We start from the raw sequence: 23,084 nt of genomic DNA, 5'->3' as shown, positions 1-23,084 counted from the left end.
TGTTCAGCACCATTCATGACTCCTCACATATTGAAGCGGTTCATGTTTAAATGCAACAAGATCTGGACAGTATTCAGACAGGAATTCACAAGTGGCAAGTAATATTCACCATATAAATGCCAGGAAATAACCAGCTGCAATAAGAGATACTGTACACACCACCCCTTGACCTTCAATGGTGTTACCATCACTGAATATCAACATTGTGACAGTTACCTATAGTATGGGGCTTAAAAATGACAACATCAAACCAGTCCATTAGGGATTAATCATTAAGCGTTAATTGGACATGACAATGAACAACTGAAGCAAAGTGGAAAAATCCATAAAAACACAGGCTTGGTGTAAAAAAACAGCCTCTTTTGGTTGGGAGGTAACTGCAGAAACCTGATTGTCTGTCGGAAGCATTTTGTAATGTAGCTAACATGGAGCCATCTGGAGATGTGTTCAACTGATTTTCTGCACAATGGACTGTCTGGAAAAGTGTTGTGAGTACTAGGAAATGCTGATACAGCATGTAACCAGAGTAGTAGTTGCAACCCTGTCCCACTCGCTGGACTTTCCCCATCGGACTGGGACCTTCCCCATTGCACCAGGTTTGAGAGGCCGGGGCCATGATCCTTCCTATTGGACTGGGGTTCAAGGACTGATACTGTGGGCTTTTCCCTATTGGACTGAGGTTTGTAAGACTAAGACTGTCCATACTGAACCAGGTTCGTGACTCCGGGGCCTTGGATCTTCACCATCAGACTAGGGTTTGCGAACCTGTGCTGTGGAACCTGAGATTGAGATCCAAGTGCCAGCCATCACCCTGGAGCCCCTGATGGGCAGGAAACAGTAAGACACATTTGTTGAATATGTCTAAAGTAGTTGAAGCTAATAGATTCCCTCATTAGCTTGCATGTATCTAAATTATATTAAGCTAATAAATTTGCCCTCTATATCAAGACGCATGTGTCTTCTTGTAATGTAATCAGACATAAACAATTTTATAGGTACTTTCAGACTAACAATACATTGCCATTGACCAGAAACCAATATAAACCCAGTGGCTACAAAAGCAATGAGAGGCTAGGAATACTGCAGTGAGTAACCCACCTCCTGACTCCCCAAAACCTTTCTACAATCTACAAGGCACAAGTTAAGAGTGTGATGGAATACTCTACATGTGTCTGATGGGTACAGCCCCAACAATTCTCAAGAAGCTTGACACCAGCCAGGACAAAGCAGCCCACTTGACTGGCACCACATCCACAAATATCCACTCCTTCCCACCAGCAACACTCAGCAGCAGCAGTGTGTACCATCTACAAGGTACACTGCAGAAATTCACCAAAATGCTCAGACAGCACCTTCCAAACTCGCAACACTTCCATTTAGAAGGACAAGGGCAACAGATACATGGGAAAATCACCATCTGCAAGTTTCCTTCTAAGCCAGTCACCATCCTGACTTGGAAATATACCGCTGTTCCTTCACCGTCGCTGGGTCAAAATCATAAAGTTCCCTCCCTACGGGCATTGTGGATCTACCTAGAGCACATGGACTGCAGCAATTCAAGAAGGCTTCTCAGGGGCAACTAGAAACAGGAAACAAATGCTGACCAGTCCAGCAATGGTCACATCCAACGGGTGACAAAAGACAAAATTCAGCAAGTAACATCATTTGCTATGTGTAATGATGTTCTTGTACTATCTACAGGTAACACGTATGAGGTACACAGATTCTGTTTACTTGAAGATCTCTAGTGAGTTTATTCAAAACTACACCAGCACAAACTTTACAGAGTCTTTTTCTTATACATCCAGAACTGTTGTTTTACACAACTGAATGCTTTTCCCACCACCAAATCACCATGATGTTTTTTCCAACTACTAAATACCAACATGCAATTAATTAGACATTTACATGCAAAGCCCCTTGTGAGCAATGTAAACCATCAAAAGCAAGGTGGGGGGAGAGGGGGAAAGGAAGTGGGAAGGGGCTAAATCAAAATGGCATTGGAGAGGGGAAATAAAATACTGTATCCCACCTCTCTCTAAAGGCACCAGAGCATTGGTGAATACTGTATGCTCCCTCTCCAATGACACCCAGCCATGAACATGGATGTCATTCCTAGACATAGCCAGTATCTGGAGTGCTACAACGCAGAATAACAGTGGCCTATAGTCACATGATGACATCCAGGTACAGATTCACTGGCTTTTAGGGTTTCCTAAAGGGACATCACTCTTCAAACAAAAGTACAATATTATGTTGCAGGAATCTAGATTGATTATGCATAGGCACGTACTTGCCGAACTGAATGAACATCCCTGGTGGGAAGTATGCAGTGTAGCAGCCACCTGAGTACTGCTCCTCACACCAGTCTTTTTCTTCATAGTGAACAGCCTGGGAACAGGAAAGGTTTGTGTTTCAATGATAATTAATAATGCAGTAAAATTTTATCACATGGTTTAATTGTTAAGCATTGCCAATTTTCTGAGGTTTCTGTACATAGAGGGATCAATGGACAGATCCCAAAATTGGGCATATGGTGTGGGAAGAAAAATTAACCTCTGTCTACTGCACAAGTTTCATGTTGGCGAATAATCGGGCTCAAATGTACAAAAACTAAGTCAGAGAGAAAGGACAGCAACTCCAGATGTTTGAGGTCATACCTGCATTCTGCTGCAGAAGGTTCAAATGGAGGCTCACCTCACCGGGTTGGCAGAGACACTGAGGCAGATGGCATTACATGAAACCCCTGATACATTGGCAGTCTTGCCAGAAATCCTCATACCACTGTCCTTTAGCACAGAACAGGTGGTCAATGCCACAAGGACATTTGAGGATGAGACTATGATGCATCATCTGATTTGACTTCTCAGTTTTCACTGCAGCACAATTAGAAGTCACCAATATGAACAACAGAACAATACACTCAGAACTCCTGAAGATCTCAGTTTTTATTGAGATTGAACTTGCTCATGAAATGCATCTTTGGGTAGTTAAAATATATTGCTCATCCCTATTTACCCCAGCAACTCTGCATTGTCAACATCACTGATAGACCAATTGATCTATTCTTGTTGAGGGAGAGGAGAGTATTTCTTGCTCTTCTTCAAATAGTGGCACGAGATGTTTGTAAATTTCAGGATTGGCCAGAGAGAAGCTTACTAACCTAATATGCTGGGTCAACACTTACTGTGCTAGACTCAGTCAAGATGATTGGCTGCACAAATCAGTGTATTTGGGAGAAAAGAAGGATTAAAGAGACCCTCTCACTTTCAGCATCTCAAAGCCTTTCCTTTCGTAACAGCATATTGCACATCACAAAGTGACATATTCCTTTCTCTCTTCCAGTTAACAAGAGGCCAAAAGACAGATGTACCCTGTAGAGTGACATTATGTCAAACAGAATATGCAATCGGCTCAGGTTTATCAGGCGCGAGCATAATCCAATTATCCACTATCACCAAAGTGGCCAGTATGTTTAAAAGCAATTTAAAAGGAATCAGGAGCAGGAGGCTGCTCCTCAGCTATGTGATATGCCTGAAAGGTGCTGCCAACTGCAATTCTCCACTTCTCCTCTACCATACTTCCTGGCACTTTCCTGACCCAACCAATAAATACAATTGACATTTGTTCCAAGTATTCTGTGAAAGGCTCTTAAAGCTTGCCCAAATTATTGAAAGTGTAGGCATTAGGTCAGATATATTTTATACTATTACTTCAATCCCACTACAATTGTAAGATTATTGATTTTTTTAGGATGTATTCTATCAAAAGGTACTTACATATAGAGCCTCTTCTGTCTCCAGGACTCGGGCATAAATCTGGCAGATTCGTTGCTTCCTGAAAAGACAAGATTTTATACAATTTTCTTCAGAAATGTAGCCAATACGAACATAGCTAGCCTCTTGCACGGTAACACAATTAATGCTGCACATTATATTGGTGTCACATGCTCTACCACACAGAAGTAATATGCATCACCTGCAGGTTAAGTTCTATTCCTTTTACACAGACATTGAAAGGGATATAGAACTCTTTGCCACTTTGGTTAGCTGTACTAATTAAGGGAGAATTTAATGTATATATGAAGGAAGATGAATAGGAAAAGCAACAACAATGTGGACCAATATCATTCACCAGAAAATTGTAAGGGCTAATTTGAATATTGAAAATAGTAATTAATTTGCAAGTATAATTTTCAAAAATCTTACAGATTCTTTATGATTTATTTCTTCGAAAAGGTATCTCAGTGCACAAGATTCAGAATTTTCTTTCCTCTGTTGGTCATTACTGTGATGTTTGGAAAAGTATTTGTGTTTCAATGATCCTTCAGCTAGTGCTGTTGGAAGTATCTGCAGCTGAGAGGGACACCCAAGGCAGCAAGGTCAGGGGGTACTGCCAGACAAAGTGCAGTTCAAAAATTTTGAATGGCTCAAGGTGAAGGATGAGCATGTGTTTCACCAGCTGAGAAGGTGGTCCCAGTTATTGAAATGTCACTGAAATCTGATCACCAACCTGAAAAGATCTTGTGGACCATAACAGCGAACTACATGAAATGATGTTATGCACACACTTCCACTCAGTTCTGCCAAGTCTCATTGCAATGCCTCTGAACCTGGGAGTCTCTCATCAAGAATCTGTACAATGGTGTCAGATTTATGATGGTCATGTGTTGGGACAGAGGTGCCTTCAGGCAGCAGCGGCTGTAACTGAGCAATCCTCTTCACGATACTCTCTGCTCACCCTAAATGGTTAAGGGACTAGGAAAGGTGTCCTAAAAATCAACTGTCCCACTTTCTCTTGGTTGCTGAAGCACTACCTTCATAGTTGAAGAAAGAAAACTTCACTTCTACAATTTGGAACGTTAGAACATCCATTGGACAACCCCAAGGGGGACTGTCTGGAAAGAACAATCATTTCATGTGAACCATCAAGACTGCAAACTGACATTGCTACCTTCAGTGGGATGGTCTTCTGGGGGAGGGGCAGCTGAAGGATCAAGCAGGGCATACACCTTCTAATGCAAAGGCAAGACTGACAGTGACCCTCCTGTTCACACGGTTTTTATTTCCAATTGGAATAACATCTTGAATATACCCCCCAATTACGAAACACTCATGACATTACATTTCAAGCTGAGCCACGGTCACATGAAGAATTAATGGAAAAGTTATATTTTGACTTTGCTTCACTGCCACCTCAAAAGAAGTAAAGAAAAATCACCCTTCTTGGGTCAGTAGTGCTAGCAGTAACCATGACTCTGATATACTAGAGAGAGATCATTGGGAAAAATGACTTAGGAAGGATGGATTGCACCTAAATTGGAAAGGGACTAATATATTGGCAGGTAGATTTGGTAGAGTTGCTTGGGAGGATTTAAATTAGTAAGGTGGGGGGGGGCCCAGGGAGATAGTGAGGAAAGAGATCAATCTGAGACTGGTACAGTTGAGAACAGAAGCAAGTCAAACTCAGGGCAGACAGGGACAAAGCAGAGAACAAGGTAGGACTGATTAATTAAACTGCATTTATTTCAAAGCAACAGGCCTACCAGGGAAGGCAGATGAACTCAGGGCATGTTTAGCAACATGGGACTGAAATATCATAGCAATTACAGAAACATGGCTCAGGGATGGACAGGACTGGCAGCTTAATGTTCCAGGATACAAATGTTGCAGGAAGGACAGAAAGGGAGGCAAGAGAGGAGGGGGAGTGGCGGTTTAGATCAGGGATAGCATTACAGCTGTGCCGAGGGAAGATATTCCCGGAAATACATCCAGGGAAGTTATTTGGGTGGAACTGAGAAATAAGAAAGGGATGGTCACCTTATTGTGATTGTATTATAGACTCCCTAATAGTCAGAGAAAAATTGAGCAATCAATTTGTAAGCTCTCAGTTATCTGTAAGAATAATAGGGTGGTTATGGTAAGGAATTTTACTTTCCAAACATATACTGGGATTGCCATAGTGTTAAGGATTTAGATGGAGAGGAATTTCTTAAGTGCGTACAAGACAATCTTCTGATTCAGTATGTGGATGTACCTACAAGACAAGCTGCAAAACTTGACTTCCTCTTGGGAAATAAGGCAGGGCAGGTGACTGAGGTGTCCGTGGGAGAGCACTTTTGGGCCAGCGACCATAATTCTATTAGATTTAAAATAGTGATGGAAAAGAATAGACCAGATCTGAAAAATAAAGTTTGAAATTGGAGAAAGGCCAATTTTGACAGTATTAAGCAAGAGCTTTCAAAAGCTGATTGGGGGCAGATGTTCACAGGTAAAGGGGTGGCTGAAAAATGGGAAGCCTTCAGAAATGAAATAACGAGAAACCAGAGAAAGTATATTCCTGTCAGGGTGAAGGGGAAGGCTGGTAGGTATAGGGAATGCTGGATGACTAAAGAAATTGAGGGTTTGGTTAAGAAAACAAAGGAAGCATATTTCAGGTATAGCCAGGACTGATTGAGTGATTCCTTAGAAGAATATAAAGGCAGTAGCAGTATACTTAAGAGGGAAATCAAGGGGGCAAAAAGGAGACATGAGATAGCTTTGGCAAATAGAGTTAAAGAGAATCCAAAGAGTTTTTACAAATTCTTTAAGGTCAAAAGGGTAACTAGGGAGAGAATAGGGCCCCTCAAAGATCAGCAAAGTGGCCTTTGTGTGGAACCATAGGAGAAGGGGGAGATACTAAATGATTATTTTGCATCAGTATTTATTGTGGAAAAGGACATGGAAGATACAGAATGTAAGGAAATACATGGTGACATCTTGAAAAATGTCCATTTTACAGAGGAGCAAGTGCTGGATGTCTTGAAATGCATAAAAGTGGATAAATCACCAGGACTTGATCAGGTGTACCCGAGAACTCTGTGGGAAGCTAGAGAAGGGATTGCTGGGCCTCTTCCTGAGATATTTGTATCATCGATAGTCACAGGTGAGGTGCCGGAAGACTGGAGGTTGGCTAATAGAGTTGAAGAAGGATGGTAAGGACAGGCCAGGGAACTATAGACCAATGAGCCTGATGTTGGTGCTGGACATGTGATTGGAGGGAATCCTGAGGGACAGAATGTACATGCATTTGGAAAGGCAAGGACTGATTGGGGATAGTCAACATGGCTTTGTGCGTGGGAAATCATGTCTCACAAACTTGATTGAGTTTTTGGAAGTAACAAAGAGGATTGATGAGGGTAGAGTAGTAGATGTGATCTATATGGACTTCAGTAAGGCATTCAACAAGTTTCCCTATGGGAGTCTGGTTAGCAAGATTAGATCTCATGGAATACAGGGAGAACTAGCCATTTGGATACAGAACTGGCTCAAAGGTAAAAGACAGAGGATGGTGGTGGAGGGTAGTTTTTCAGATGGGAAGCCTGTGACCAGTGGAGTGCCACAAGGATCGTTGCTGGGTCCACTGCTTTTTGTTAATGATTAAATGACTTGGATGTAAGCATGAGGTATAGTTAATAAATTTGCAGATGCTACCAAAATTGGAGGTGTAGTGGACAGCGAATAAGGTTACCTCAGATTACAACAGAATCTTGACCAGATGGGCCAATGGCTGAGAAGTGTCAAATGGAGTTTAGTTTAGATAAATGTAATGTGCTGCATTTTGGGAAAGCAAATCTTAGCAGGACTTATATACTTAATGGTAAAGTCCTCTGTAGTGTTGCTGAACAAAGAGACCTTGGAGTGCAAGTTCATAGCTCCTTGAAAGTGGAGTCGCAGGTAGATAGGATCGTGAAGGCAGCATTTGGTATGCTTTCCTTTATTGGTCAAAGTAATGAGTACAGGAATTGGGAGGTCATGTTGCAGCTGTACTGGACATTGGTAAGGTCACTGTTGGAATATTGCATGCAATTCTGGTCTCCTTCCCATCTGAAAGATGTTGTGAAACTTGAAAGCATTCAGAAAAGATTTACAAGGATGTTGCCAGCATTGGAGGATTTGAGCTACAGGGAGAGGCTGAATAGGCTGGGACTGTTCTCCCTGGAGCGTCGGAGGCTGAGGGGTGACCTTTTAAAAGTTTTACAAAATCATGAGGGGCATGGATAGGATAAATAAAGTCTTTTCCCTGGGGTCAGGGAGTCCAGAACTAGAGGCCATAGGTTTAGGATGAGAGGGGAAAGATATAAAAGAGATTTAAGGGGCAACTTTTTCACACAGAGGGTGGTACGTGTATGGAAATGAGCTGCCAGAGGATGTGGTGGAGGCTGGTACAATTGCAACATTTAAAAGGCATCTGGATGGGTATATGAATAGGGAGGGTTTTGGGGGGATATGCGCTGGGTGCTGACAGGTGGGACTAGATTGGGTTGGGATATCTGGTTGGCATGGACGAGCTTGACTGAAGGGTCTGTTTCCATGCTGTACATCTCTATGACTCTATGACTCTAAAAACCGATGCAAATTGTGTTCTCTTGCTGACAAAGTGAGGGCAACATAGTCTCATTATAATAAACACTGTCTTCCACCAGAAGGACAAATTCAAAACCACGTGAAGTAGCATGACAATGGATCAGAACCCCAAAGCAGCAGTAGCAGGAAAATCTTCAAACAGAGAGAGAGAGAGAGAGAGACATAACAGGAATATACAAAACAGGATTATAAAAACAACCACAACTTTAGTTTGTGTGCGCTCGTAGAAGTAAGTATATTAGGGCACCGAGGCAACCCTGTGTATCAGCCTGGATTGAGTGCTCATGTGCTGTGATGGTCACAGTCAAAGAACCAGACACCAATTATCCCTGCATTGCAAGCAAAATCCTGTTAAGTAGGCACCTTTTGAAGCGTAAAATCATTTAGTGGGAAGAAGGGATCCACAAGGGAGGGATTCCTTTTTAAACTAAACTTGTTGCAACCAGCCAAGGATCTAATTGAATAAGTAATGGTAGTCATTTCTTCTGTACTCACTGATAGCTTAACAATCCATTCAGAACCAGAATAACTTGGGGAACTTTGCCCTGAGCCTTCTCATAGTAGAAATCATCCGAGATCAAATCGCTGGCAACTCCTAAATTATGATCTTGACACATCATTGACTTGAGGAGAAAGTGAGGGCTGCAGATGCTGGAGATCAGAGCTGAAAATGTGTTGCTGGAAAAGCGCAGCAGGTCAGGTAGCATCCAAGGAACAGGAGAATCGACGTTTTGGGCATGAGCCCTTCTTCAGGAATGAGGAAAGTGTGTCCAGCAGGCTAAGATAAAAGGTAGGGAGGAGGGACTTGGGGGAGGGGCGTTGGAAATGCGATAGGTGGAAGGAGGTCAAGGTGAGGGTGATAGGCCTGAGTGGGGTGGGGGCGGAGAGGTCAGGAAGAAGATTGCAGGTTAGGAAGGTGGTGCTGAGTTCGAGGGATTTGACTGAGACAAGGTGGGGGGAGGGGAAATGAGGAAACTGGAGAAATCTGAGTTCATCCCTTGTGGTTGGAGGGTTCCTAGGCGGAAGATGAGACGCTCTTCCTCCAGCCGTCGTGTTGCTATGGTCTGGCGATGGAGGAATCCAAGGACCTGCATGTCCTTGGTGGAGTGGGAGGGGGAGTTGAAGTGTTGAGCCATGGGGTGGTTGGGTTGGTTGGTCTGGGTGTCCCAGAGATGTTCTCTGAAACGTTCCGCAAGTAGGCGGCCTGTCTCCCCAATATAGAGGAGGCCACATTGGGTGCAGTGGATGCAATAAATGATGTGTGTGAAGGTGCAGGTGAATTTGTGGTGGATATGGAAGTATCCCTTGGAGCCTTGGAGTGAAGTAAGGGGGGAGGTGTGGGCGCAAGTTTTGCATTTCTTGCGGTTGCAGGGGAAGGTGCCGGGAGTGGAGGTTGGGTTGGTGGGGGGTGTGGACCTGACGAGGGAGTCACGGAGGGAGTGGTCTTTTCGGAACGCTGATAGGGGAGGGGAGGGAAATATGTCCCTGGTGGTGGGGTCCGTTTGGAGGTGGCGGAAATGACGGCGGATGATACGCTGGACATGGAGGTTGGTAGGATGGTAGGTGAGGACCAATGGGGTTCTGTCCTGGTGGCGGTTGGAGGGCCGGGGCTCAAGGGCAGAGGAGCGGGAAGTGGAGGAGATGCGGTGGAGGGCATCGTCGACCACGTCTGGAGGGAAATTGCGGTCTTTGAAGAAGGAGGCAATCTGAGTTGTACGGTTTTGGAACTGGTCCTCCTGGGAGCAGATGCAGCGGAGACGAAGGAATTGGGAATATGGGATGGCGCTTTTACAGGGGGAAGGGTGGGAGGAGGTGTAGTCTAGGTGACTACATTGACTTGTTCAATCGGGAATGAACATCTATTTGTCACAAACACATCACAAGATGCAAGAAGTCCAACAGGAGGAAGTTTGATGTCTCAGTCCTACATCTGGATGAAAAATAACAAAGCCCGCAGGCCTGGTAGTATTTTATCTGAGATGGTCAAAGCTGGTGATCCTTTACTCACAACAAGGCTCCATTGACCCATCCTGCAGATTTGAAAGAAAAAGGCACTTCCACTGATGTCAGGAACATGATAATTGTAACTATCACCAGAAAGGGAGATGTAAAATATCGGGGAAAAAATGGAGGTGTTCTGACCTGCATTCTTCTAAATCACCTACTTCTTATTGCTGAGAAAACCTTGCCAGAGACAGATTGTGGATCAAGACTTTCAAGAAGAACTTCTGACACAAATTTTCTTGCAAGACTGATCTGAGGAAAATATTGAAGAGAGCAGCAGGAACAATTCATTGCATTCATTGTTCTGACCAAAGACTTTAATTCAGTAAATCGTGAGGCTCTGTGAATTTTTCTCCAAGATTTGGAAATCCAAGAAGCTTCAGTACAATCCTACAACTGCTTGCTGATGATAGGACTACAACCGTCTTCAGCATGAAATCTGAAACAAAGACCTTCAAAATCCAAACGGTATATAACAAGTCTGTATGATAGTCCCCCTATTATTCCGTGATTGTTAACCTCATTGAAGATAAAATGCTCTCTGTTTCCAGTATTAAGGACTGTTTAAATGGGGGTTGTTTAGATCAGTTGGCTGGCAGCCAGTTTGTGATACAGCATAAGTTAATAGGATGGGCTGAATTCCGATGCTGGCTGAGGTTATCGTGAAGGACTGTCCTTCTCAATCCATCCCCCACTGACCCCCTTTCTTGAGATATGGTGACTCTAAGGCTGAGTCACCACCTGGTCATCTCTCTCTGATACCTACGGTTCAGTAGGGCTTGATGATATTACCTTTACTGCTTAAATGGGAGAACGTGAGAACTACACATGCTGGAGATCAGAGTCAAAGAGTGTGGTGTTAGAAAAGCACAGCCGGTCAGGTAGCATCCGAGGAGCAGGAGAGCTCTTCTTGATGAAGAGCTTATGCTCGAAACATTGACTCTCCCGCTCCTCTGATGCTGCCTAACCAGCTGTGCTTTTCCAGCAGCACACTCTTCCACTCTGCTTAAATAGAAAACTCTCTTTTCACCTTAGTCCATCTCAAAACTATAGACATTCATACCAAAGTACAAAAATTGACAAGACAATAAGATGCAGGAGCAGTAGTGGGCTATCCTGTCCATCGAATCAGCTCTGCCATTCAATGAAATCATGGCTAATCTGATAATCCCCACCTTAACTTTATTGCCTTATGTGTATAACCCTTGATTCCCTATTGATTAAAAATCTGTCAATCTCAGCCTTGGATATAATTAACAACCAAACCTCAAAAGAGCTCTGCTGTAAAGAATTCCACAGACTCGCTACCCTTTAAATGAAAAAAACAGTTCCACCTCAGTTTTGTGTTAAATGGGCAAACTTTTTTTTCTGAGATTATGCCCTCTGGCCATAGGCTGTCCCACAAAGAGAACGAGCATTTCAGAATCTACCCTATCAAGGCCCTTAAGAATCTTGTATGATTCAATTTCTTTTTCTAAACTCTATTATGAACAAACCCAACTCCTCACTCTCTCTTCATAAGAAAGACCCTCCATATGCAGAATCAAGCTAGCGAACCTTCCAATCCCAGTAGATCTTTCCTTAGATAAGGGGTCCAAAATTATCCACAGTATTCCTGCTGTCATCTAGTGCCTTACACAGTTTTAACAAGATCTCCCTATTTTCATTCTCCATTCCCTTTGAAATAAAGGCCAACATTCTATCTACCTTCCCTATTACTTGCTGAACTTGATTGCTCATTGAAGTAAATAAATATCATCCAATAGCCATTAAGGAAACGTGGCTACAGGATGACAAAAATTGCATCCTCGTTATTCAGGGGGATATGACTTCTAAGAAAAATATGAAACTAGGTAAAGATACAGCCATAGCACTGTTAATCAAGGATGGGGTTGATGCAATAATTAGAGATGATCTTGACTTGGAGATCAGAATGTAGAATCAGTTTGGCTGGAGATGCAGAGTAACAGTAACAGCTGCAGAGTAACAGCTGTACAAGACACTGGTAAGGCCACACCTGGAGTATTGCGTACAGTTCTGGTCACCGCATTTTAGGCAGAATGTGGAAGCTTTGGAAAGGGCTCAGAAGAGATTTACTAGGATGTTGCCTGGTATGAAAGGGAGGCCTTACGAGGAAAGGCTGAGGGAACTGAGGCTGTTTTTGTTGGAGAGAAGAAGGTTGAGATGTGACTTAATTGAGACGTATAAGATAATCAGAGGGATAGATAGGGTGGACAGTGAGAGCCTTTTTCCTCAGATGATAAAGGCTAACACAAGGGGACATATTAACTCTGCGTGGAATTTACACGTTCTCCCAGTGTCTGTGTGGGTTTCCTCTGGGTGCTCCGGTTTCCTACTGTGATCCAAAGATGTGCAGATTAGGTGAATTGGCCAAGTTAAATTGCCCATCGTGTTCAGGGATGTGTAGGTTAGGTGCACTGGTCAGGGGGAAATGTAAGTAGTAGAGTAGGGGGAATGGGTCTGGGTGGGATACTCTAAGGAGGGTTGGGGTGGACCTGTTGGGCCAACTGGCCTGTTTCCACACTGTAGGGATTCTAAAATTTTCATCTCATTTGATTCTTACTTCCATGAAGTTGGCTGAGTGGCCAAGAACAGAGAATACGGGTGAACAGTTGTTGATCGGACCGGAAGAAAGTTTATTGTATGTTTCCAAGGCTTGTCTTAGGAATCTAGTTTGCCTTCATTTATATTAATGACCGAAATGTAGGTGCACGGGGCACAAATTCAAAATTTTCAGATGACACAATATGTTCAAGCATCGTGTGCTCTGAGGGGATAGTGATAGTCTTCAAGATGATATTGTACAGATAGAATAGGAAGGCATGTGGCAAATGGAATTGAATGCAGAGAATTGTGATGTTACACTTTGGTGAGAAGAATGAGGGTAAATGATGTAAAATAAAGAGTGCAATTCTAAAGTGGGTACAGAGGGACTTGGAGTCTAGGTGCACAAATCATTGTATGTGGCACACAGGTTGACTGAGAAAGCAGTTAATAAGATGTATCCTAAGATCTATTGATAGAGGTATGGAATATAAAAGCAAGGAAGTTATTGTAAACCATTATAAAGCACTGGTTCAGCCTCAATTGAGCAATTGTGTCCTATTTAAAGGACCACACTTTAAGAAGGCTGTGAAAGCATTTTGAGAGAACGCAGAAAAGACATCTAAGACTGGTTCCAATAAAGCAGGACTTCAGTTCACAGGTCGATGGAGGTGCTGAAGCTGGTTTCCCTAGAGAAGGTTGAGAGGAGATTTGACCAAGATATCCAAAATCATGACGGGTCTGAAGACAGTAATTCAAGAAAATTTAGAATATTGTGTACAGTTCTGGTCACCACATTACCAAAAGGATGTGGATGCTTTGGAGAGGGTGTAGAGAAAGTTTATGAGGATGTTGCCTGGTACGGAAGGTGCTAGCTATGAAGAAAGGTTGAGTAGGTTAGGTTTATTTTCATTAGATAAAAGGAGATTGAGGGGGAACCTGAATCCCTACAGTGGGGAAGCAGGCTATTCAACACAACAAGTCCACACCGACCCTCTGAAGAGCATCTACCCAGACACACCCCACCTTACATATCCCTGTAACCCTGCATTTCCTATGGCTAAGCCATCTAGCCTGACATTATGGGCAATTTAACATGGTCAATCCACCTAACCTGCACATCTTTGAATTGTGGGAGGAAACCAGAACACCCGGAGGAAACCAGAACACCCAGAGGAAAGCCATACAAACACGAAGAGAGTGTGCAAACTTTACACTGACAGTCACTTGAGGATGGAATCAAAACCAGCCCCCTGGCGTTGTGAGGCAGCAGTGTTAACCACTGAACCACTGTGCTGCCCATTCAATTCAACATTTCCTCATTTACAGAAATAACTCGACCCAATGTGAAAATACAGGGCAACCCCGTATCCGCGGATCCGGTTTCCATGGTTTCAGTTACCTGCGATTTACCACGGCTTGAACATATTATAGAGAACTTTCCAGAAACAGGGACCAGGGACTGCTGGGAAGGTAAATTTCCCATTTAAATGAATGGGCTTGCTCCTATCCATGATTTTGGGTTCCGCGTTAGGTCTTAGAATGTATGCCCCGCGGTACAAGGGGCACTACTATAATTGGGACAAGCTCGCAGCCATGTAGGGAAAGGATTTGAAGCAAAGATCATGCAGTAATCATGATGTTTACTGTTCTCATACCTGACTGTGAATGTGAGTTCTATTTAAATACAGAAACCTTGTTAAAGGTGCTAAGGGGTGCTGAGAGTATAGGTTTATAAGAGATTTCATAAAACATTGAGAACAAACCCTCACTTTGACATGTTAGGTAGTTTTAAAACTATCACAGGTAAGGTCAGTTACTATCAGCCAAACATCACGATACCGACCTCTCTGATTTGGTGAGATGAAGTAAAAGTCGCGCCTTCCTTGCCAATATGAACCTAGAAACAAATAACAGTACTCAGTCATACCTTGGATTATCTAATTACCAGTAACTAAATCATCAATTATCCATAGTACATGAACATTATTCTGTGTTTGTCACATTTCAAAATTTGGAAAAATGTTTTCGTTGAAGTGTATACACATATGTATATTTCTTTTTAAAAACGCAAAAAGGTGGCTGAAATGTTAATGAGGAAGGTTTCAAAGTTGCTTCACTAAAGAATGTAATTAATAAGCAATTCATTATCTTTCTCAGCTCTCGATGAACACCCCACACCATCATAGTAGGGAAATGTAGAATTCCATGAAGCTTACAAACAGAACAACACGTGGCCCTGGCAAGGAGTCCCAAATTTGGAATTTTTTCTATGTTTGCAAATGCAAAGAAATTATACAGAGTGAATAAGACTTATAAAAAGATGTTGCAGGTAAGCAATCAACAAATTCAGGAGGTTGGGATGCAGGTTGGTGGTTCAGTTGTTCTGTTTAAGAGAAGCAAAGTTGCCCACAAGTGTGTTGTGAGCCTAAGTTTCCTCCAGTTATTTTTCAAACATTTCCTGTGTTAATTTTGATCTTTTTAAAATAATACATTTGTGGTGTGCATTTCTTCAGCTCTGTGAACTGTACCCCATAATTGCAGGGTGCGAACCATCAGGCTTGGTGTCATCCAGTGTCAGGGAGATAGGTGACTCCTCATCTTCAATCATCATAGTACCACAATAACCTGCCAGCAAAAAGAGTTTATTATAGAGCGTCAGGAAATATTATGTGGACAGAGAACACTGTATACATGCAGCACACACTACGGGCTGAATCTTATATCTTTTTGATGAAATATCAGCTGCAGCAAGTTTCACTGAGGGTTTGGGTCGGATGGGACTAGAATCTGGTGAGGGTGCACAATGGGTGTTGGATAGATAGTTGATGAGGTATGTTTGGTAAGATACAGGGAGAAAACTCCTTACCTTTGTTATTTCCCCATAACTGGGTCAGTGCTGCAGCCTGGGCTGCAGGATTCAGAAACATTCAGAATTCGGGATTCAGATGGTTTTCCCTAAGTGCAAGGTACCATAGACATAAACCTTTCCTGGTGATGAATTCCGCAGTGTTGTGACATGACCCTCTCAGTGCCATGCGTGTACAGTCTATGATACCTTACACCTGATGGAATCCAGCTATATTCCTGAATCTTACTGCCCAGATTGTAGTGCTGACCTCTTCATGGGTAATGATGTTATATAGAGCTGTTTTGCCATATAGTACCAGACTCACCACATTAACTACCCTTCGCAAACCTATGGCCCACTCACCTAATTCTAGTCTCACCCTATTATTCGCCATTCCAAAAAGAACTCACTACACCAGATATTTTGAAAGGCCAGTTTCGTTGGTACCCATGCCACTTTTGGAATGCTGCTCTGTACCCACACAACTGTTGGCAATGAGGCATTGCCCTTCACAAACAGTGCCATTGTACAACAGCTACAAAGCCATACTGGCATGACTGATACTTCTTTGCAAACACAACCTCATTCTCTTACCTTGTTTGTGGAGGTGTGTCTAGCTACATCCCTGAATCTTACTGCCCAGACTGCAGCACTGACCCTGTCATGGCAGAACAGAATGACCCAGTGTGACCTTGCACAAATAGCATCAGTCACTGTCCTGATGCACAGCTGAGACATCCCAAACAGGTCACCCGTCATTCCCTTGAAGGAACCAATCACATAGAAATTCAAAGCAGCTGTCACCCTCCCAGCGACTGAGAGAGGATGGGCTCCCCCTCCTGTAGCCCTCAGGTCCCACTCCAGTATCAGACATTGTCCTATCACAGTGTGCTGGGACATGCAGAGCTGTGTTGACTGTACACCTCATTCGCCTCCAGGAACTGGAGGCAGGGCCATAAAGCATTGGTCCCGCTGCAGCTCCGATACATCCTGAGGGGAGCTGTGGCTGCAACTTCTCAATGATAGTTACTTCTTGTCCCTTACAGTGACCTGCTCTACTATAGGGCTTGCAGCTGGGCCTGGTCCTCCTGTATTTGCCTTCACCTTCTTAAGAAGATAGCCACAGTGTCCAACAAACTGCCAGCACCCGGACACAGAACTCTTGCTGGCAATGATCTACATTGGGAAGATAAAGGAGCAAAATAGGTTCTCCTCCCTGAAAATATGCAGTGGTGGCATATTCAGCAGCTCAGGACTGTTAAAAATTCTCCAGACAGTGAGACCTACAGCATCTGATAATGACAGCCATTTCACTTTTGTTTATTCAACTGCAGCCTCAGAATGCTCACCAACTTGGTGAAGGTGCCACGCTGGCTGAGTGACCAACACATTACATCATAGAGGGAGTGTCTACTGTGCTCTGAACCTCTCCCCATCCCAGGCCGACAACAATCATTAAACATATCATTGCATTTCTTACAGTCCATTATAATTCATCAAACATTTTATGAACTGGCACCTATGGGACCAGGAGTGTGCCGATCAAACATCATGGATAAGCAAAAGCAAAATCGCAGTAAACCCTGACAAAGTGAAGTTATGAGACATCAACTTCCCTCAAAACATCTATGTAAAAACATCAACACACCTCCTGAATTAATGTACAAACACATAGTAAGTAATAGAAACCTAATGTGGGGGTATACACATCACTTTTATACTTCATGTACAGCATAAATACTCAAACCTTGTGGTATTTGAGGTTCAGTACTTACTCAAAAGACAATGACATGCTTGTCTGCATTTCCTACAGAATCCTTACAAGTTTCACACGTTACGGGTTGCTTTTGGCCAACTTTTGTCTCTTTTTACATCATTGCTGCTAACCTCTGCATTATTGAGATGCTGCTGTTAGATTTGCCAGCACTACTGGCATGGTGCAGATTGTTTTTAACCAGCATTTAAACCCTAAGCACATACCTTCTGTATGTATTGTCAATGAGTGATGAAACAATTACAAATGAAAGGTAGTTGGAATTTGCAAGCACATGCTTCATGTACTTGCCCCTTCAATGTCCTAGTTGTGTTGAGCAGCTGGGAATCCCACACTTTTTTTCCTCAAACTCCACCCAGGTATTTTCCGAGTTGCAGTTAGTGTCTAATAAACAGTAAGTGATTGTGGGGAATACAGCTCATAGTGGACATGGTCAGCACTGGGCCGGCCCAGATACATCCCTGCAGATTTCACATCATGGTTTGTGTTACGCCACCCTGACAAGCCCATTTCCACCCATCCCCTTGCCCTGTGAAGGCCCACCATGTTGAACTTTTCCCCCAACTTACCCCCCTGCCCCCTGAACACCCACATTATGCATTAATGATGCTCACTCTGCTTCTCTATGCTGCCCCTGCGGAGGCTACATTGTTAGGGACTCCCATCTTCTGTAAGTTATCATGCCCTCCAATGCTGTTCTGAGTCACCCCATGTAGCTGAGCTTCCTTCCATCATCACTGTTGTCCCCACCTCAATATACACCTCTACTCTTCCCTTCAATACCAGTCTTGTCGGCTTCATTCTTTTAGCAACCTCACTCTAACACTCACTTCACCCGCTGCCCCTACCTTGCACCCTCCACACCAATCAGCTCTTGGATCTCCGGTACAGTACTTGGCCCAGACCTCTGACTGACTTTGATGAATTGTCCCTGGACATGACCGACCGGATTCATGATTGTTGACCTTGCAGTTCCCTGACATATCTATAAATGACTCCTGTGACTGTCTGTGATGGCCGTACAGCATTGACCATTGCACACTTCCCGAACTGCAGTCGGACACTTTACCTGGCCATGAGTGGCCTGAGAGGATGAGTTTTCGTGGTCCGTGAATTGTGTGCAGACTGTGTTCATAACTATCAGTACTAGGATCCCCAGTAAATGTTCCTCAGGTGACAGTATTGCGACCTTGCTTTTCCTAATGGATATCAATGATCTAGATCTTGGTGGGGACAATTAGAAAATTTACTGATGATAAGAAACTTGGAAACATTATAAACTGTGAGGAGAACAATGTAGCACTGCAAAATGATATAGACAAGTTGGAGGGATGGGCAGATAGGTGGCAAATGAAATTCAATGCAGAGAAATGTGAGGTGATGCATTTTGGTAGGAAGAACATTGACAAACAATTCAAAATAGGGGTAAAGTGGTGCAGGAGCAGAAAGAATGGATGTATCTGCACATAGATCAGTGAAGGTGGCAGGACAGGTTGAGAGAGCAGTTACTAAAGCAGACAGAATCCCAGACTTTATTAATGGAGTATAAATGCGAGAAGATGATGTTGGATTTACAGAAAGCAGCTATTAGACTTCAGCTGGAGAATTGTGTACAGTCATGGGCACTATTCTATAGGTAGTGTATGAACATGTTGGAGAGATTGCAGAAAATGGTTCTGTGAAAGAGTCCAGGGATGACAAACTTCAATCCTACGAGGATGGATTGGAGAGGTCAGGATTGATCCCCCCAGAGAGCAGCATAGCGGTTAGCAGTTAGCCATTCACCTTCCAATGGTCTTCACATCTATTTCAACAGCTGGTAAAGGCAAGGGAGGCCTAACAAACATCCTAGATCACATAATTGCATTGGGAGTAGAGAACAAAATGTCTACAGACACCTAAAGTGACATGGGAGCTGCAGAGAGTTAGTGAAGGAGCCAGCTTTAATTGAAGTCCAAGAGGAGGTTCAATAGCGGTTTCCAAAGTTATGAATTAGCTGCATAGACTAGATTGGGAGAAGCTATTCCTGCTCATAAAATGAATGTGAATGAAAGGGCACAGATTTAAAGTGATTTACAAAAGTGAGACAAGAATAAACCTTTTCACACAATGCGTGGTTTGGCTCTGGAATGCTCTGCCTGGAAGTGTGGTGAAGGCAGGTTCGACTGAGACATTCAAGAAGACATTGGATTATTATTTGATCCAAAACAAGGTGAAAGGGTTGGAGGAAAAGGCAGAGGATGGCACAAAGTCATGATGCTCGTTTGGAGAGCCGATGTTGGCAGTTCGGGCTGGACAGCCTCCTTCTGCACCTTAACAGTTGTGTGGTTTTACCCTGCAGCCAGTGGATGGCGATAGTCACTCATTCCATACCAAGTGGCATCAGACTGCTGGCAGGAGAAGATGAAAGCCCCAGAATTTTTATTTATTAATCTGCAAGGAATGAGATGAAAATGGAATTTAATATTGTCTATGTCTATGTTTTTAAACATTTTCTTTCCAAAATGCCATTTTTGGCCCAAAAAGAGCCCTGCTAAGTAGTAATTTCTTTCACACATACTAAATGTAGGAATGCTGGGGATTGCTCAAAATAATTGCAATGTCAAGTGCCTGAAAAAGCCACTCATTAAATATTATCCTGCCCGTTTGTTTTGTTAAAAAATTTCTTCTTCAAAATAGTTGAAACGAATGGTTTGCTGGGGCTCTTGTCATCTGAGGTCATGTCAGTTATATATAATGGGGACTTCCGTTTCATAAAAAGGGCCAATGAGTAACATTTCTGTTGCTGGCTGTTCTCCTACTGTCTCCCTGCAGTGCCTCATACGTCAGGTATTAAAAAGATGACGCAATTTTATGGAAAACATAAAGGATATTCAAGCAAATATTTAGCACCAATGATTATTTTTGACAACTGTTTTTGTCTTAGGCAATGACTAAGTTTTGTCTGAAATGGATTTTATATTAAACCAGAAGTCTTTCTGCTGCTGCAGTGAGTGTAAAAGATTCTACTTTAGTATTCAAGGAAGAGTACACTTTTCCCAAGTATACTGATCAACATCCCTCTCTCAACCTCCAGCACTAAAATAAGTTTGCTTAATTATTTGATTGCTATTTTTAATATCTGTGATTATACTTCAAAGATAATCTACTATCTAGTAATCTATTGCCTATATATCTTGGGCCACTCGCAGATGTGAAGACACAAAATTAATGCAAGTTCTTATTTAATCTCAGCACACGTTTTGGGTCTGGATTCTGCCTCTGACCACTGGGATTCCATGAACAGATACTGACCTTTCTCCCTCCAGAAAGCCCGGCTGTAGTAAACCATACACTTAATGATGGATCCCATTGGCACACGCTGGATCAACTGGTTTCGCAATGGAGGCAGTGGAGGATTGTAGTGAATTTGCTGAATGAGGGTTGGTGGGATAGCACTAATGACGTAATCAGCCTAGAAATAACACAAGAGAAATTAATCAGAACAGTTTAACAACCAACAGAGAAAGACTGTAGAATGCTCGAGAATAATTGACAAATTATTGCAGAAAGGGAAAGAAAAATTTTCAAATGATGAATAAGAAAGAAGTAAAGTGTTGCAAGGTTGAGGAGATTGTGAGACTAAGCAATAGATAGAGGAAGTTTATTGACTAGTTTGATCTCATGGAAGCTCAAGGAATGACAGGTCGGGCAAGAAAATGTTAAACTCGACAAATGTGGAGATGATAAAACATGGAAAAGGTTTTCAGTAATGGAATGGCTTAGATAGGGTTGGAGTGGGCAATGTTGTGTGGGCAGATTGAAACAGTATTTGTGATGGAAAATATGGGATGTGAAATTCAACTAGTTTTTGAGACCACAGAAATCTGGTTCAATTTGAGAATGATCAGGAAAGGGTCTGAGAGCAGAACTTGTGATGATTGCTGAAGGCTATAACTTTGGTCTTGTATGTGTTGTAATTACTATACAATTGCAGAACAGCAGTTGCTTCCATTTACGGAACTTTCAAGTCTTAGACCCTTTCCATGGTTCAGTTGCTTTCAAGTCTTTCCTTAACTTAATTGACTTTGTTGAAGAAAAGCTCTCATGGTCAGGAATTTTAAAACATTGAAAACATCGCTTTCACTTCTTCATCTTTATCTTTAATAATGCTGATTAGTTTGCACAGCATTTTTAAAATTAAGGCAGCTGAGAGGCCTTGTAGCTGGTAAATTATCCTGCCACCTGAAGAATCTGAGGTGGCAATTAATTGTTGGGTCATTTCGATGTGTAATAGCTGAAGGATAATCACATTTTATTAATAACTGAGTCTAAACACAAAGCTCAAAACTATTCTTCATTTGCCACCAAAGCCATCAAACCAAGAAAGGTCACAAAGGAGCTCATAATTAAAGTGATAGTTCTCTGAACTGGGAGTAAGTCTGATTGTTGACTATAAAGTCAATGAGGTATACAATGCTGATACTAGCTCACAAAAAGTTGAGAAAAAGCTTCACTTAAATTGCTGGATATCTCCTCACCACAACTTATGGTCATGGTAATTTGCTGCCTTTATGGTCTTTCCTGGTTGGGACCAATATGGCCTACTTCACCTCGTGTAGTAGAGGAAACCCATCTGCTTGTCCAATGAGAAGTGATCCTGAACAAGATGTAGTTTATTGTATAATAGCAACATTAATTTGATAGACATTGTTACTGAGAGCATAGGGAAGACATTGATGTTAGATTTTCATCCTTCAAGTTCCTAAGTTGATTGTCCCTATCCACCGAATGCATCTGATATCATCTTAGTGGATGATGAATAGCACATCCTCAGTATTAAACCTTTTGGCCCTTTAATGTCCTATTCAAAATCTCCCCACTCCCCTCCCCTGCCCCCCAAGCATTTTTCCCATTATTTGCATTATACATCCATGGATATTTATCACTACGCCACCCCTCCCCCCCACCCTCCACTGTCTCCACAATTCACAAATTCAGACAGTCTGGGGTTACAGTATTTTTCCAGATTGTGTTCTCTTTGGACATGGAAATTAGGTATGTCTCTGAGTTGAAGACTGATGATTTTGATTCTGTTCTTGATAGTGTGAGAACTTTTAAATTGGGAAATCTTTAATTGCTTGGATTTCCTTCAAGGTGGATGTATTTTCTCTGAAATGGACAATTGCTCCATTGCAGAATCTGGAGGAGAACTACTCTGTTGATCTGGCGCTTTTTGTTTTGCAGCATCCTGCAATTCTGAACCAGGTGATTTCTCCTTGATTGTCTGCTGAATTTGTGGACATTGGTCATCCCACCTCAGTGGTGGCCTTCACCAAGTTGTATGCATCACATCTTCAATCGGTGTGGGCAGATTTTTATTCTCAATCTGCTGGAAAATCTGTGTTGACAATGATTTTCCAGCATGTATTCTCTACATTGTTCACTATCTCTATCTGAGCTTGTTTATGTGGGCTCACCTAATAAGGATTCTGCTTTCTTCCAC

General features: G+C 42.6%; 1 protein-coding gene across 1 annotated transcript in view; it reads right to left on the bottom strand.

Moving 5' to 3' along the window:
* LOC140495821 (amine oxidase [flavin-containing]-like) overlaps positions 1–23,084 on the bottom strand; it is a 72,852-nt gene that overhangs the window by 10,802 nt on the left and 38,966 nt on the right. The window contains exons 8-12 of the mRNA XM_072594969.1: positions 20,894–21,053; positions 15,506–15,602; positions 14,821–14,874; positions 3,780–3,837; positions 2,294–2,391 (exon numbers count right to left, since the gene is read on the bottom strand). Coding sequence (XP_072451070.1) covers positions 2,294–2,391; positions 3,780–3,837; positions 14,821–14,874; positions 15,506–15,602; positions 20,894–21,053 — 467 coding nt within the window. The remainder of the gene's footprint in view (positions 1–2,293; positions 2,392–3,779; positions 3,838–14,820; positions 14,875–15,505; positions 15,603–20,893; positions 21,054–23,084) is intronic.

This window comes from Chiloscyllium punctatum, chromosome 25, assembly GCF_047496795.1.
Source record: "Chiloscyllium punctatum isolate Juve2018m chromosome 25, sChiPun1.3, whole genome shotgun sequence".
NCBI lineage: Eukaryota > Metazoa > Chordata > Chondrichthyes > Orectolobiformes > Hemiscylliidae > Chiloscyllium > Chiloscyllium punctatum.
Note: the sequence above shows the minus strand (reverse complement) of the source record. Positions and strands in the feature narration are given on the sequence as shown.